Below are 16,954 nucleotides of genomic sequence, written 5' to 3'. Positions count from 1 at the left end.
AGGTGTAGGAAGGGGACCCCGCCAACCTTGACCCCTACGTTCTATTATACTCTATGGTAGAAGCAAAAACAACAGAGGATTATCTCTGTTTTGTACCTCTATTCATATCCTGATTGTACAGAATGGGGGGAATGGAATGTGGTTGTAGGGGGTCCACAACACCCCAAACCCAACCTATCTGGATAAACCTTCTTTAAGAACATCTTGTATCACTACAGTAGATCTCTACCTCACTGTGGTTGTCTATTTCTGGAGTAATCGTAGTCTTAGTACCTCATTAGTGTTAATAAGAGTATAACTGGGATTCGGGCTATTCCTTTCTCTATTCTCTTCACTCTTTTTCACAGTTGGTCCTTTTCTTTGCTTCTTCTCAGTTCCCTGGCTCCCTGCATTTTTCTAAGAAACAAACACATAAAAATGAAACAAAAGCACTTATATCACATAAAAAATACTTTAAGAATGACATAGCATACCCATCTTCATATTTTTTTTATAAAGCCCTGAACAGTACATTTGAATATATCAAACATATTTTTAACAAAATATAATAGAAGATAGGGAGGAGGGGGATGCAGCTGCAGGCGGGGAGAGTTCAGGCTGTGAGAAGGGAGATGGAGGAGGTGGATCATGGTACAGTCCCTCTGGCTTAGCCTATACCACTCCTTCCTAAAGAGGTGGAGTGGGACCAGTAGGGAGGAGACATCTGATGGGCTCAGAGCCCATAAAACAGCTCTGACCTCAAACTACAAAGAGACCACAATCTACAATCTAATATGTCTCTCTAGATTACACTATTGTACTATACTGTATATCCTCTTTCCTTTCTTGTGACACAATGAGTAGCCCCTTTGGACACCAGGTGAAGGTATATACTGTAAAGCACCCTGGAATAGTCCCTGTCTTCCAGCTTCCAGAACCTCTTTTAAACTTTTAATTTTAAGCATCTGCTTTACATTAGTTATTGCTTTTTTTCCCCTTCTTTCTTCATTGTGTAATTTTTGGTCTGCATTTTTTCGACTTCGAAACCAGTTAGCTTTTCATGTAGATATGATGAGCGAAGTTTTCCAAAATTTGATTCGGACTCTTTGCCAAATTTTCCAAATTAATTGGTCAAGAAGCGCATTAAATTACCTATATATCAGCCTGCAGAGAGAGTGTATCTCAGTGTACATCACTGTGCATTGTAGCAACATGCATCGTTAGTCCTTTCTGGGGGTTGGGACCATCAGGGGCGCTGAGGAGAAGTCAGGTGGATACACAGCTGATAGTCCTACTGAATAGACTGTTAGAATTTGTATTATGGCAAGAAAAAAGCAGCTAAGTAAAGAAAAACGAGTGGCCATCATTACTTTAAGATATGAAGGTCAGTCAGTCAGCCGAAAAATTGGGAAAACTTTGAAAGTAAGGGCTAAATGACCATGAAGGAGAGTGATGGGGTGCTGCGCCAGATGACCTGGCCTCCACAGTCACCGGACCTGAACCTAATCGAGATGGTTTGGGGTGAGCTGGACCTACAGAGTGAAGGCAAAAGGGCCAAAAGTGCTAAGCATCTCTGGGAACTCCTTCAAGACTGTTGGAAGACCATTTCAGGTGACTACATCTTGAAGCTCATCAAGAGAATGCCAAGAGTGTGCAAAGCAGTAATCAAAGCAAAAGGTGGCTACTTTGAAGAACCTAGAATATGACATATTTTCAGTTGTTTCACACTTGTTTGTTATGTATATAATTCCATATGTGTTAATTCATAGTTTTGATGCCTTCATAGTCATGAAAATAAAGAAAACTCTTTGAATGAGAAGGTGTGTCCAAACTTTTGGTCTGTACTGTATGCTAGAAAGGTATAGCAATCAGCAAAAAGCAGTAGTGATGAGCGGCAGGGGCAATATTCGAATTCGCAATATTTTGCGAATGTTTGTGCGAATATCCGTCATTATTTTCTTGATTGCAAAAATTGGCAATGTAATTGCATGCGCAATACAGGCGTGGGTCACTGTTGCTACATTTTTCAAGCTGCTAGAAGTTTCCTGAGACTGGAGAAAATGGTTGGAACAGCAGAACATTACAATAGCTTTATATGCAGATAGAGTGCTCCAATATATTCGCTATTGCGCAAATCGGCAATTAATGATGCACATATTTTGGTGCAATACGTGCAACTTCACATTTTAGCAGGTCTGACTACATATTACTGATTGGTGACATCTCAGCACTATGTACAGGGAGTGCAGAATTATTAGGCAAGTTGTATTTTTGAGGATTAATTTTATTATTGAACAACAACCATGTTCTCAATGAACCCAAAAAACTCATTAATATCAAAGCTGAATATTTTTGGAAGTAGTTTTTAGTTTGTTTTTAGTTTTAGCTATTTTAGGGGGATATCTGTGTGTGCAGGTGACTATTACTGTGCATAATTATTAGGCAACTTAACAAAAAACAAATATATACCCATTTCAATTATTTATTTTTACCAGTGAAACCAATATAACATCTCAACATTCACAAATATACATTTCTGACATTCAAAAACAAAACAAAAACAAATCAGTGACCAATATAGCCACCTTTCTTTGCAAGGACACTCAAAAGCCTGCCATCCATGGATTCTGTCAGTGTTTTGATCTGTTCACCATCAACATTGCGTGCAGCAGCAACCACAGCCTCCCAGACACTGTTCAGAGAGGTGTACTGTTTTCCCTCCTTGTAAATCTCACATTTGATGATGGACCACAGGTTCTCAATGGGGTTCAGATCAGGTGAACAAGGAGGCCATGTCATTAGATTTTCTTCTTTTATACCCTTTCTTGCCAGCCACGCTGTGGAGTACTTGGACGCGTGTGCTGGAGCATTGTCCTGCATGAAAATCATGTTTTTCTTGAAGGATGCAGACTTCTTCCTGTACCACTGCTTGAAGAAGGTGTCTTCCAGATACTGGCAGTAGGACTGGGAGTTGAGCTTGACTCCATCCTCAACCCGAAAAGGCCCCACAAGCTCATCTTTGATGATACCAGCCCAAACCAGTACTCCACCTCCACCTTGCTGGCGTCTGAGTCGGACTGGAGCTCTCTGCCCTTTACCAATCCAGCCACGGGCCCATCCATCTGGCCCATCAAGACTCACTCTCATTTCATCAGTTCATAAAACCTTAGAAAAATCAGTCTTGAGATATTTCTTGGCCCAGTCTTGACGTTTCAGCTTGTGTGTCTTGTTCAGTGGTGGTCGTCTTTCAGCCTTTCTTACCTTGGCCATGTCTCTGAGTATTGCACACCTTGTGCTTTTGGGCACTCCAGTGATGTTGCAGCTCTGAAATATGGCCAAACTGGTGGCAAGTGGCATCTTGGCAGCTGCACGCTTGACTTTTCTCAGTTCATGGGCAGTTATTTTGCGCCTTGGTTTTTCCACACGCTTCTTGCGACCCTGTTGACTATTTTGAATGAAACGCTTGATTGTTCGATGATCACGCTTCAGAAGCTTTGCAATTTTAAGAGTGCTGCATCCCTCTGCAAGATATCTCACAATTTTTGACTTTTCTGAGCCTGTCAAGTCCTTCTTTTGACCCATTTTGCCAAAGGAAAGGAAGTTGCCTAATAATTATGCACACCTGATATAGGGTGTTGATGTCATTAGACCACACCCCTTCTCATTACAGAGATGCACATCACCTAATATGCTTAATTGGTAGTAGGCTTTCGAGCCTATACAGCTTGGAGTAAGACAACATGCATAAAGAGGATGATGTGGTCAAAATACTCATTTGCCTAATAATTCTGCACGCAGTGTATGTAGCATGTCTGTATGGACAGCAGAACCTATCAGCTCCACTATATCAGGATATAACCTACACTGACTTTCTCCCACTAACTATCTGCATTATATATATGAGCTATCTAACTAAGGGCTCTTTCACACTTGCATTCTTGTCTTCCGGCATAGAGTTCCGTCGTCGGGGCTCTATGCCGGAAGAATCCTGATCAGGATTATCCTAATGCATTCTGAATGGAGAGAAATCCGTTCAGGATGCATCAGGATGCATCAGGATGTCTTCAGTTCCGGAACGGAACGTTTTTTGGCCGGAGAAAATACCGCAGCATGCTGCGCTTTTTGCTCCGGCCAAAAATCCGGAACAATTGCCGCAAGGCCGGATCCGGAATTAATGCCCATTGAAAGGCATTGATCCGGATCCGGCCTTAAGCTAAACGTCGTTTCGGCGCATTGCCGGAGCCGACATTTAGCTTTTTCAGAATGGTTACCATGGCTGCCGGGACGCTAAAGTCCTGGCAGCCATGGTTAAGTGTAGTGGGGAGCAGGGGAGCAGTATACTTACCGTCTGTGCGGCTCCCGGGGCGCTTCAGAGTGACGTCAGGGCGCCCCAAGCGCATGGATCATGTGATCACATGGATCACGTCATCCATGCGCATGGGGCGCTCTGACGTCATTCTGGAGCGCCCCGGGAGCCGCACGGACTGTAAGTATACTGCTCCCCCGCTCCCCGCTCCTACTATGGCAACCAGGACTTTAATAGCGTCCTGGGTGCCATAGTAACACTGAACGCATTTGGAAGACGGTTCCGTCTTCAAATGCTTTCAGTACACTTGCGTTTTTCCGGATCCGGCGTGTAATTCCGGCAAGTGGAGTACACGCCGGATCCGGACAACGCAAGTGTGAAAGAGGCCTAACTTAGAGCACAGCAATAACACTGCTCTTTCTCTCAGAACTGCTAAAAACTGCAGAAAGTGGCTGCTGGGGAGGTTCTTATATAGTAAGGGGTAGGCAACTTTCCTATTGGTTGCTAGAGATGTTGCTAAGCTCTGACAAAGACATTGCAGCCTTCTCATTGGCTCACAAGCAAGAAGGGAGGTTACTGATGAAAAACAATCTAGAATATTCGAGAATACGAATATATAGCGCTATATTATAAATCTTCGCGAAGACTCGAAGTGGCAATATTCGTGATTCGAATATTCGCGCCCAACACTAAAAAGCAGCAACAACCAATTTTAACCATTATCTTCATTCTGCTTCACCAAAGTTTTAGAGATCTGTGGAACATCCCTTGCGGCTCTGTACTACACGGAATGGACTGCCATAAGCAGATTTACCAAATTTGACAGAGAAAACATTTGTCCTCTTCCCCTCGTTTTTCAACTTAGCTTGGCTGGTCTACAATGGAGACCACAGTGGAGAAGAAGCTGCTTATTGCTGCAGCTAGCTGCCTCCCAGCCAGAAACCTTATCCCAAATGTTGTGTTTGTCATGATCTAGAGAGGTGGCATAGATATTAATGGAAAGGAGGTAAAGATTGCCTTCTAGGACACATAGAAGACTGAATAGGAGGTTGAAATAGCCCAAATACTGGGAGAATACGGTATATAAACTTAATAAGCAGTAAAAATTCTAAGTATCTGACTTCTATAAAACTCACCCTGTCCTTATGTTTACTGCCATTGGCCGGGGTTAAATCACCTTTTTCAATTCTGTCATATTTCTTTGGGGAATTAGGCTGTTTCCTGTTAGAAAGAAAAGCAAAAAATGGGCAAAAAGTTTGAAGGACAGTGAGACCTCATGAATGCAGAAAATGTTCAACCAAGCCCAACTTCTGCATCATTCATATTGGCACCAAACTGCCCGATGAGGCTCATTGTGGACAAGTGTGAGCTTATACATATGGGGCAAAATATACAAAATTTAGTAATGGCTGAACTTGTAGCACGATATTGGTATGGGTTAGGTTAGCCATCTTCTACCTGGAGCTCCTATGAATACATGGGCTGCAATACCAAGCACAGCCACTATACAATGTACGGCGCTGTGCTCAGGATGCTTTGAGCAGGCTGTGGTGCTCACCACCGGCCTCTTCAAACAGCTGTACCATGGGGGTGCTGAGAGTTGGACGCATACTGATCAGATATCCTGAGGACAGGCCATCAATATTGTACTCCTGGAAAACCCCCTTAACAGTCATCGTATTGTGTCTGGACACCTGAGGAACCTAATGTCTCTGGAGTTTCCCACGTGCCACCAGTTTTGAGTCCATGTACTGTATAATGTACAGAACAGGGGAGACTTGCACATTAGAAAAGGCTGACAGGACAACCTCCACCACCCTGGCACCGTGTACTAGAGGGGCATGACTTACCTTTTTGAGAAGTAGCACATAGCACAGACCACCAAGACTATAACTATTATCACGGATGGAACTATGACTCTGACGATGAATAGTTCTGTATTTCTCTCTTGACGCATATCTAGAAAATCTAGAAGACACAGAATCATGATTCCAAACAGAACATCACAATGCATAACCACAAGTCTTCGATTGCGCTGCCATTGTGAGCTTCTTTCGGGGGGTAGGGGCTGCTGGTGGTGGCGTTAATTTCAATTGTATCTGTGTCCTCAGGCCCCACTGTAGTTCAGGCCGGACCAGGGCTGCAAGCCTGGGGGGAGGCCTGACATGACTAAGTTAGGAGGCAGTGGGATAAGGGGCCACAAAGGGTTAATTGGGAAAAAGGGGGGCGGTTTAGATAGTGGGAGGGGTGTAGGCCTTAAAAAGGGGAGTAGGAGCGCAGGAAAGGGGCCATTTTGTAGGGACAGTATAGTAGCAGCAGCCCCCATCCACCCGCCCAAACTGTGGAATTTTGGAGGTGAGTATCTGTTCCTGAGAGGGGGAATATTGGGGGTTGGGTTGACGTGCTCCCTACCAAGTGGATTTTGAGATTGGCTGGGCAACAAAAAGGTTTTCGTCATGGTGGTGGGGGGTCGTTAGAGTTGGTGTCAATGGTGGCTCTGGCATAGTGGGGAGGGAGTCAAAGGGGGCTTTGGACTCCCCAGGTATTGTATTCAGGGGTGTGATATGGCGGATATCTGTCCAGGTTGGTTGCCCATGGTTACATGTGTCTGACTCTGAGCTGGCAATTATCGGCTAGAGGTAATTTAAGTGAGGGGCAGATATCCATCAGGTTTGGGGCTCCAAGGACCTTCCCCTGTTTCTAAGGTACTCATGGAATGTTTTGGGTGTTGGTAAGGTTCTGGAGAGGGCCTTCAGGTGAGAAGGCCATGGGAAGGATGTTATTTATATAATTTATGTGTTTGTTTAACCCCTTCAGGACACTGACCAGTGTCACTTTATGTGGTGATAACTTTAAAACGCTTTTACTTAGCTAGGCCATTCTGAGATAGTTTTTTCATCACATATTGTACTTCATGACACTGGTAAAATGGAGTAAAAAAAAAAAAATCATTTTTATTTATAAAAAAATACAAAATTTACAAAAATTTGGGAAAAATTTGCAAATTTCTAACTTTCAATTTCTCTACTTCTACAATACATAGTAATAACTCCCAAAAAGTTATTAATTTACATACCCCATATGTCTACTTCATGTTTGGATCATTTGGGGAATGCTATTAAATTTTTTGGGGACGTTACAAGGCTTAGAAGTTTAGAAGCAAATCTTGGAAATTTTCTGAAATTTTTTCAAAAACCCATTTTTTTAGGGACCAGTTCAGGTTTGAAGTTACTTTGTGAGGCTTATATAATAGAAACCACCCAGAAATGACCCCATTTTAGAAACTACACCCCTCAAGGTATTCAAAACTGATTTTTACAAACATTGTTAACCCTTTAGGTGCTCCACAAGAGTTATTGGCAAATGGAGATGAAATTTCAGAATTTCATTTTTTTGCCAATTTTTCCATTTTAACCCATTTTTTCCACTAACAAAGCAAGGGTTAACAGCCAAACAAAACTGCCGTTTACAGAAACACCCCATATGTGGTCGTACACTACTCTACGGCCACACGGTGGGGTGTAGAGGGAAAGGAGCGCCGTGTGGGTTTTGGAAGGCTGATTTTTATGGACCGGTTTATTTACACCGTGTCCTATTTCAAGACCCCCTGATGCACCCCTACAGTAGAAACTCCCTAAAAGTGACCCCATCTAAGAAACGACACCCCTCAAGGTATTCAAAACTGATCTCACAAACTATGTTAACCCTTTAGGTGCTCCACAAGAGTTATTGGCAAATGGGGATGAAATATCAGAATTTCATTTTTTTGCCAATTTTTCCATTTTAACCCATTTTTTCCACTAACAAATCAAGGGTTAACAGTCAAACAAGACTGTATCTTTATTGCCCTGACTGCCGTTTACAGAAACACCCCATATGTGGTCGTACACTACTGTACGTCCACACGGCGGGGCATAGAGGGAACGGAGCGCCGTGTGGGTTTTGGGGGGCTGATTTTTATGGACCGGTTTATTTACACCGTGTCCTATTTCAAGACCCCCTGATGCACCCCTACAGTAGAATTTCCCTAAAAGTGACCCCATTATGGAAACTACGGGATAAGGTGGCGTTTTTTTTGTGACTTTTTTTAGGGTACATATGTTTTTTGGTTGCTCAATATTACATTTTTTGTGAGGTAAGGTTACCAAAAATTTTAATTCTGAAATTTCATCTCCATTTGCCATAAACTGTTGAGAAACACCTAAAGGGTTAATAAAGTTTGTAAAATCAGTTTTGAATACCTTAGGGGTGTAGTTTCTTAGATGGGGTCACTTTTAGGGAGTTTCTACTCTAGGGGGGCATCAGGGGGGCTTCTAAAAAGACATGGTGTCAATAAAAAAGGCCATCAAAATCGGCCTTCCAGAAACCATGTTGGTCCTTTCCTTTTGCGCCTCCCTTTTACTGATACAGCAGTTTACAACCACAAATGTGGCGTTTCTGTAAACTGCAGTATCAGGGTAATAAATATTAAGTTTTGTTTGGCTGTTAACCCTTGGTTTTTACCGGAAACGACAGATTGAAATGGAAAAGTGCCAAAAATAGCTGTTTTGGCACCATTTTAAAAAATTTTTTTGGACCGTGTTAATTTGGGGGGTTGTGTCATGGGATATTTTCACAGAGGAGATTATTACGGACGCGGCGATACCTAATAAGTCTATTTTTTTTACAATTATTTAGGTTTTAGACTATATTATCTTTTTGGATACAAAAAAAGAAATTTTTTGTATCTCTATAGTCTGAGTCATTTTTTTTGTTTTTTAGCCGATTGTATTAGGTAGGGGCTAATTTTCTGCGGGATGAGGGGACGGTTTAATTGGCACTATTTTGGGGGCTATATGACTTTTTGATCGCTTGCTATTACAGTTTTTCTTTATGTAAGGTGACAAAATAAAACTTTTTTTGCACCGTTTTTTTTTTTTACCGTGTTAATCTGGGTGGTTAGGGGTATATTTAAAGAGGAGATTATTACAAACGCTGCACTACCTAGTAAGTAAAAAAAAATTTTTTGGGGTGTCTCAAGTCTGAGAACCATAGTTTTTTTGAATAGTCAGTGGCTAAGTTGGTGAAGGGGATTATAAATTTAGAACTCCATGGAAGTGTGATACTCCCTGAAGCAACCAATAACACAGAGTTTTGTGTCACATTGAGTAGTGGTGTCCTTCCGTATCCCCCTCCTGCAACACACTCTGCATTTTTTTGGGATTCGTCCCTTCTTTCCAGTATGGGGGACCACACCTGGAAAGTGTTGGCCAGGGACGATCCGGGCGCCCCCAGTTCCCGAGGTACTCCCACCTGCTCTTTCCCGGTCAGAAGGGATCAGGCTCTTTAGGACTGCCTCATAGAACTGGAGGAATGTCCCTGTGTTGCCAGCGCTCTGGAACAGTACAAAAGAGTTGTACATGGCAACCTGCACCAAGTAGACCGCAACTTTTTTGTACCATGCCTTGGTTTTGCGCATGGCGTTATATGGCTTGAGGACTTGATCAGAGAGATCAACTCCTCCCATATACCGATTGTAGTCAACGATACAATCGGGCTTGAGGACCGTTGCCGTGGTACCTCGCACAGGGACAGGGGTGATGCCGTTACCGTGAATTGTGGACAGTACAAAGACATCCCTCTTGTCCTTATATCTGACCAGCAGCAGGTTTCCACTGGTAAGGGCACGGGTCTCACACCTGGGGATAGGTACCTGGAGGGGGTAGGCAGGGAGGCCGCGCTGATTTTTCCGCACGGTCCCACAAGCGAACGTGGATCTGGCGGCGAGGGACTGGAACAAGGGGATACTAGTATAAAAGTTATCCACGTATAGGTGGTAACCCTTATCTAGCAGTGGGTGCATAAGGTCCCACACAAGTTTCCCGCTAACACCCAGAGTGGGGGAACATTCTGGGGGTTGAATACGGGAATCTCACCCCTCGTACACACGAAACTTGTAAGTGTACCCTGAGGTACTCTCACAAAGTTTGTACAGCTTCAGGCCATACCTCGCCCGCTTTGAGGGAACATACTGGCGGAAAATGAGTCTCCCCTTGAACGCAATGAGAGACTCATCAACCGCGACCTCCCTTCCAGGTACATAGGCCTCCATGAATTTGGCCCCAAAGTGATCAATGACCGGCCTGATTTTGTACAGGCGGTCATAGGCAGGATCACCTCGGGGGGAACATGCTGCATTATCTGCATAATGCAGGCATTTCCGGATGGCCTCAAATAGGGAACATGTCATGGCCATACTGTAGAGTGGGGTCTGGTAGAGGACGTCCCCACTCCAGTACATCCTGACGCTGGGCTTTTTGACTAGGCCCATATGCAGCACGAGGCCCCAAAACGTCCTCATCTCGGCTGCACTGACCGGGGTCCAGCCACCGGGCCTAGCCAAAAACGAGCCCGGGTGTTGAGCGACGAACTGTTGGGCGTACAGGTTCGTCTGCTCCACCATCAGATTTACCAGTTCCTTACTGAAAAAAGACTGAAAAAGTCGTATTCAGTGAAGCTCACTGTTTAAATCTGGATTCCTGATTCACCAACAAAATCAGGAATTGCAGGCTCAAAGTTCTCTGGGGTACACCAGACAAGTCCACCTGCAGGGGGCTCAGGTGGACTGAACTGGTGGGCGGGAAAACTAGTACGAGCTCCAGAGCTGCTGGTACTAGGCTGGGCCACAGGGTCCCTAGCATGGGGGTCCCCTCGATTTGCCTGGCGGCGTCTCCGCCGCCTTGTGGGCTCATCATCGCTTGATGATGAGGAGGATGCGGATGACAGGAACGTGGGGTCATCCTCATCCTCACTTGGGCTCTCGGACTCGGAGGCAAGGAGGGCGTATGCCTCCTCGGCTGAGAACGTCCGGTGGGCCATAGGGGAGTGTGTGTCTGCATGTGTGTGTGCGTGTGTGTAAATCTTTATTAGGTGTGCGTGTGTGTGGGGCACGGGTGTTCACGCACTTACCCTATAGCTATAAAAAAAAAAGAAAAAAGATCCCTAACTAAAAAAAAGTTAAAAAAAGTGTAAAAAAGAAAAAAAAAATACAAATGCGCTGTGGGGTGGGGTGGGCGATGCGCTAACAGTGGCCAGATGCAAAGAGTGACGGCCACAGATAGCGCATGCAAAGAAAAAGAAAAAACAAAACTTGCACCCCCATGCTGCAGCACCCCTGGGGGGGCGGGGGGTGGTCTACGGTCACACAGCTAACTGCTGTGGACCCCAGACACCCGATCAGGGGGCTCACAGACCAAAAAATATATATTTTTTTTTTACCTAATCTAACCCTAAACTTGCCCTAACTGCCTCCTAAGGTGCCTGATGGCACCAAAAACTCACAAGTCGGCGATCTCCTGCTGCTCTCCCCGCTCCACGGACCGGAATGAGGGAGGAGAACAGCGGCGGAGATTCAAACTTGCCGTGCTCCGCCCACATGCCGCATGGGGACCAATCGCAGGCGATCCTGAGAGGTGGCGTGATCGCCACCTCACAGGATCGCAGGACGGTGATTGGTGGTGTATAATCACACCACCGATCACCGTCCTTTCCGGGTTTCCGGGTTATCGACCCGAATAACCCGGAAACGCTGAAAACCGCAGGTCTGAATTGACCTGCGGTTTTCTGCGATTGCCGACATCGGGGGGTCACAAGACCCCCCTGGGCATTGGTACAGAGTGCCTGCCGAATGATTTCGGCGGCGCTGCGGTGATCGAAAATTCTCAGGACGTACCGGTACGCCCTGTGTCCTTAAGTACCAGGACATCAGGGCGTACCGGTACGCCCTGTGTCCTGAAGAGGTTAAAGGGGTTCTCCGGGCTTTTAATATTGATGACTTATCCTCAGGATAGGTCATCAATTTCAGATTAGCGGGGGTCTGACCCCCGGCACCCCCGCCGATCAGCTGTTTGAAGAGGAGGCGCGCGCCGTGCCATCGATGCCTCCTCTTCACCGTTTACCTTCTCGCCGTCGCCTCTGCAGTGGTGAGCAGGTGTAATTACACCTAACTGTCCCATTCATTTCAATGGGACGGATCGTTCCTATACAAGTGTATGGGACGGCTTGGGTGTAATTACACCTGCTCACCGCTGCAGAGGTGACGGCAAGAAGGTAAACAGTGAAGAGGAGGCAGCGCTGGCACGGCGCGCCTCCTCTTCAAACAGCTGATCGGCGGGGGTGCCGGGTGTCGGAGCCCCGCCGATCTTATATTGATGACCTATCCTGAGGATAAGTCATCAATATTAAAAGCCCGGAGAACCCCTTTAATAAAATGACTGCAAAATCCACTTACGGTATTCATGTCTTTCTTGGGGGGGATTGTGGGAGATGAGATAGGGAGAAACAATATATATTAGTCATGTAAACAAAAGGCAAAAGTGACACCCCCAGAATCCCCATAACAGTGACCTCCATATCACCACTGGATGAGGAGACTAATATACAATTCTTACCTGTCTTTGCACTCCCATCGCCTTGTACATTGTCATCATCTACAATAAAGGAAAGGAAGACATGATTATAGGTGACCGGGATATACAGTATAAGACTACAACGTGTACGGATACACAGTGTGTCAAGCAACACAACCATGTTCACACAGGATGTATTGATGCCGATTCTCACTGGGAATTGCCTTTCATCATATGCAGTCCTTTGGTCCCTGGAGATAAGCAGCATTAGCAATGTCTGGCAGCAGCTTATCCCCACTCTGTATGGACATACTGTGGCCAGGAGTGCATGCCTACAGGGCAGAGATGTAACTTAAAGCTCCTCAACTAAAATGCAAACCTGAACTCCCATAACAGTAACACCCACAGTGTCCCTCTAACTTCAACAGTCACAATGCCCCCCATAACAGTGACAGCCACAGTACCTCTTGTCCTGGGTCCGTGTGCTTGTGGTGGGGACCTCAATGACCGACTCACAGATTTTAGGGGTTAAGAGTCCAAACAACTTTTATCACCTTGCCTGTCTGGGTACTAACTATACATCAGGTTACCTTATCCAGGTACTTCAGATCCAACACAGGTGGAGGTCAGGCTTTGCACAGCCACCACAGGTCATGCAGCTTCCAGGCTCTGGCCCTGAATGAGCATTTCAGCCCTGTACTTTTCCCCACAGTAATGATCCCAGCCTCTACACCTGGAATTACTTCATGTTAGGGGAAAATGTTGTACTGGAGTGGGAGGGAATGGCAGGTCTTTCTACCAACCTACCCACCATTCCATAGAAATCCATGCCAACAAAACACTTTAAAGAAAAGTGCCTTAGCAAACTACACTTTACTGAAACAACCCAGTTATCCTGGAATATTTTTTACCTCTTTTACCCATCTGAGCATTCTGGATGAGATGTGCACCCACTCCAGTACTTTACCAGCCACTAGAATACATCACATAACAGTAACAATCAGTGGATAGGGTCTAGATGTGGACAGCTTCATCATATGAACAGATCTCACTCATGCACGACACATCATGGAATCTGTTATACATGAAGGGACAATAGGGGTCATTTTTTAAGACCGGCGTCTATAACCCTTATAGCTGGTGGTGAATCTGCCAACGTTATGAAGAGGCACCGGCGTATCCTGCACCACTCTAAATGTAAGTCAGTTTCCTTGCTGTCTTAAATTTAGACCATTTTCTATGCCTAAAACAGGCGTACAAAATGATGAATGAGACAGGCCTGCCGGACCGTCCCCTTCCCTGCCCACTATTTTAGACCTGGTGTGCTTTCCGTCATAATAGAAGTCTATGGGAATCATAATGGATCCATCTGGTTTCCATTATGCAGAATGGAAAAAAAGTCCTGTCGACAAGACCTTGTTTTCGGTCTTGCATAACGGAAAGGAGGCATTAGAGGCAAGGACCTTATCCACTCAGCTATAAAGCTGAATGCTAAACTGTGTCAGAAAAACCTCATAGTAGTTTCTCATGTAGTGACTATTCCTATTCAGCAGAAGACTTATTTTATATTTCTGTGCAGGTTAACATGTAGCTGTATAGTGTAGTGGTTAACATCCTTGCCTCTAATGTACAAGGTTGGGAGGTTGAAACATTTCAGAAATAGAGGTTCAATTTATGTATTTTATATTTTTTTAGTATTTGTAAAAAATGTATGGCACAAAATAAATGTGCCGTATTTTTCGCCCTATAAGACGCACCGGCCCATAAGACGCACCTAGGTTTTTGAGGAGGAAAATAAGAAAAAAAAATTTTTGAACCAAAAGGTGTGCTTTTGGTGGGTTTTGAACTAATTGTGGTCTGTGGATGGCACTGTTATGGGGGATCTGTGGATGGCGCACTGTTATGGGGGATCTGTGGGTGACACTTAGGGGGGATCTGTGGGTGACACTTATGGGGGATCTGTGGGTGACGCACTGTTATGGGGGATCTGTGGGTGACACTTATGGGGGATCTGTGGGTAGCTCTTATTGGGCTCTCTGGATGGCACTGTTATGGGGATCTGTGTATGACACAGTTATGGGGAGGATCTGTGGATGACACATATATAGCATCTTATGCTATGTGTCATCCACAGATCCCCTCCATAAGTGTCCCTGTAGTGAATGACCCTCAATATACGCTGGGGGCCGGCATCTGCTTTTATAATGACAGCGGGGCCCGTGCAGTGATTGTATTCTACTACACGGGCCCCGCTCACTGTATAATCCTATGTCTAAATAGTGAATTGTAATTGTATGTAATCACATAAGGAGCGCTGTGTATTACCGGTACTTACAACTACAAGCGCTCGCCGCTCGGTAGGTAGCAGAGAGGAGGGAGGAGGGAGGAGGCAGGCCGGGAGGACGGACGCTGGCAGCGTGAGTCATACGTCATGCCGCCTGCTTCATTCATATATAAAAAATCATACTTCTGGGAAACTACTATTGATGTTTTTAGCCATAATATATTTACATATATTATAATATATTATTTATTGTAAATATATAATAATATATGTAAAAATAATATGGCTAAAAACTTATATACACATATAAATAGTTCTGCTGGGATTTGAACTCCCAACCTTGTACATTAGAGGCAAGGATGTTAACCACTACACTATACAGCTACATGTAAACCTGCACAGAAATATAAAATAAGTCTTCTGCTGAATAGGAATACTCACTACACCAGAAACTACTATGAGGTTTATCTGTCACAGTTTAGAATTCAGCTTTATAGCTGAGAGGATAAGGTCCTTGCCTCTAATGTACTAGTGGTTGGGAGTTTAAATCCCAGCAGAAACTTTTCATAAATAATTGCTAAACTACATTTAAATACACTGACTCAAGCATCGCACTGTCCGGCCGAGCATGCTCGCCAAACGGTAAGCAATAATGGAATCTATAACAGTGATGTGAGGCTCTTGGAGGCTTCACAAGGCCTCAGGCTGTCATAGCAACTGATTGGAGCCCTGCAATTTGCAAAAGGGGCTCCAATTAGTGGACAGAAGGAGCCCCCTCCATTTGTCCACTCAGATGCAGTGGTTGATATTGACTGTGGTATCTGTGACTGTGACTTTGTGATATTGTGGGCGGGTGTCTGCTGTATTATACAGCCAACACCCAACACATATCGAGCGGGCCCAGCTCCTTAAACCTTGCCATCACTGTACCTTTATGGGGTTGCCCCATCTCACCGTGTCCATGATGAGATGGGACTACGCACTTCACCTAGTTGGCAGGCTTACTAGGAGGGTCGGTTCTCCACTGTTTCCGTAACTCCCATTGTGGTGAAAGTCAGTGTAGCAGGAAAACATATGCTGCTTCCGTAACTTTGGTAAATGGTGAAATGAGACAACCCCGTTAATAGTATGTTGGCTTGCTGCAAATATGTAATTCCTGTGTAATACTGTTACAGTGAAGGGTGAAATGGGGTTAAGAATGAACTTTTGCTTTTTTTTTGGTCTGTGACTTCGGGGAACAGAAGGACCTCAGATGGAAGTTATTGATCGATATCACTAGAGTATGGCCGCCTTTAGATTAAGTTCTCCTCACAGATAATATAACCATACAGACAGTGCACAGCAACATCTCCATATAACTGCTAAAGACCCTCCCCTGAGGTTCAGCTGGTGTTGAAGTAGAGGTCTACCTTTAAGTGAATCAGGGGTGTAGCTATAGCGGATGCAGAGGCAGCAATCACACCCAGGACTTGGTGCCCTGGAGTCCCCAAAACCCATCCGCCACTTAAGAAGGCCCCAGTATAAATGGCACATGGTAAGTGGGGCCCAGAAGTTTCAAATTACCCATCTGCAACAGAAGGGTGTTACAAAAATCAAATTCAACCATAACGTGCTTTGAGGATTAAAGATTAAAGGGGTTGTCTCACTTTGGCAAATGGAATTTATCATGTAGACAAAGTTAAAGATGTTTTACATTGATGACCTATCCTCAGGACAATGCGTAGTGTAATGAAGAGGAAGCAGTGCGTGCATGGAGGCCACCTCCCCTTCAAACAGCTGATTGGCGGGGATGCCAGGTGCAGGTAATCAATATATATGTAAGGTGCAAAACAAGATAGAAAAAAGGGAAATAGCTCACCCTCTCACAGTCACAAAAAGGTGCTCTGGTCTAAAATGATTCACCCTTCATAAATGCAAGAAAACGTATATAATTAGAAAGACCGGCACTCTCAACACACGGGACCATATGGTTGAATGCAAATCACAATGTTTAATCGA

At 44.7% G+C, this 16,954-nt stretch overlaps 1 protein-coding gene across 1 annotated transcript in view; it reads right to left on the bottom strand.

The window, feature by feature from the left end:
- The window catches only part of LOC120993597, a 114,013-nt gene that overhangs the window by 13,137 nt on the left and 83,922 nt on the right, over positions 1-16,954 (bottom strand). The window contains exons 8-11 of the mRNA XM_040422072.1: positions 12,715-12,753; positions 6,136-6,244; positions 5,422-5,506; positions 274-396 (exon numbers count right to left, since the gene is read on the bottom strand). Of these exons, the coding sequence (XP_040278006.1) occupies positions 274-396; positions 5,422-5,506; positions 6,136-6,244; positions 12,715-12,753 (356 nt within the window). The remainder of the gene's footprint in view (positions 1-273; positions 397-5,421; positions 5,507-6,135; positions 6,245-12,714; positions 12,754-16,954) is intronic.

This window comes from Bufo bufo, chromosome 3, assembly GCF_905171765.1.
Source record: "Bufo bufo chromosome 3, aBufBuf1.1, whole genome shotgun sequence".
Classification (NCBI taxonomy): domain Eukaryota; kingdom Metazoa; phylum Chordata; class Amphibia; order Anura; family Bufonidae; genus Bufo; species Bufo bufo.
Note: the sequence above shows the minus strand (reverse complement) of the source record. Positions and strands in the feature narration are given on the sequence as shown.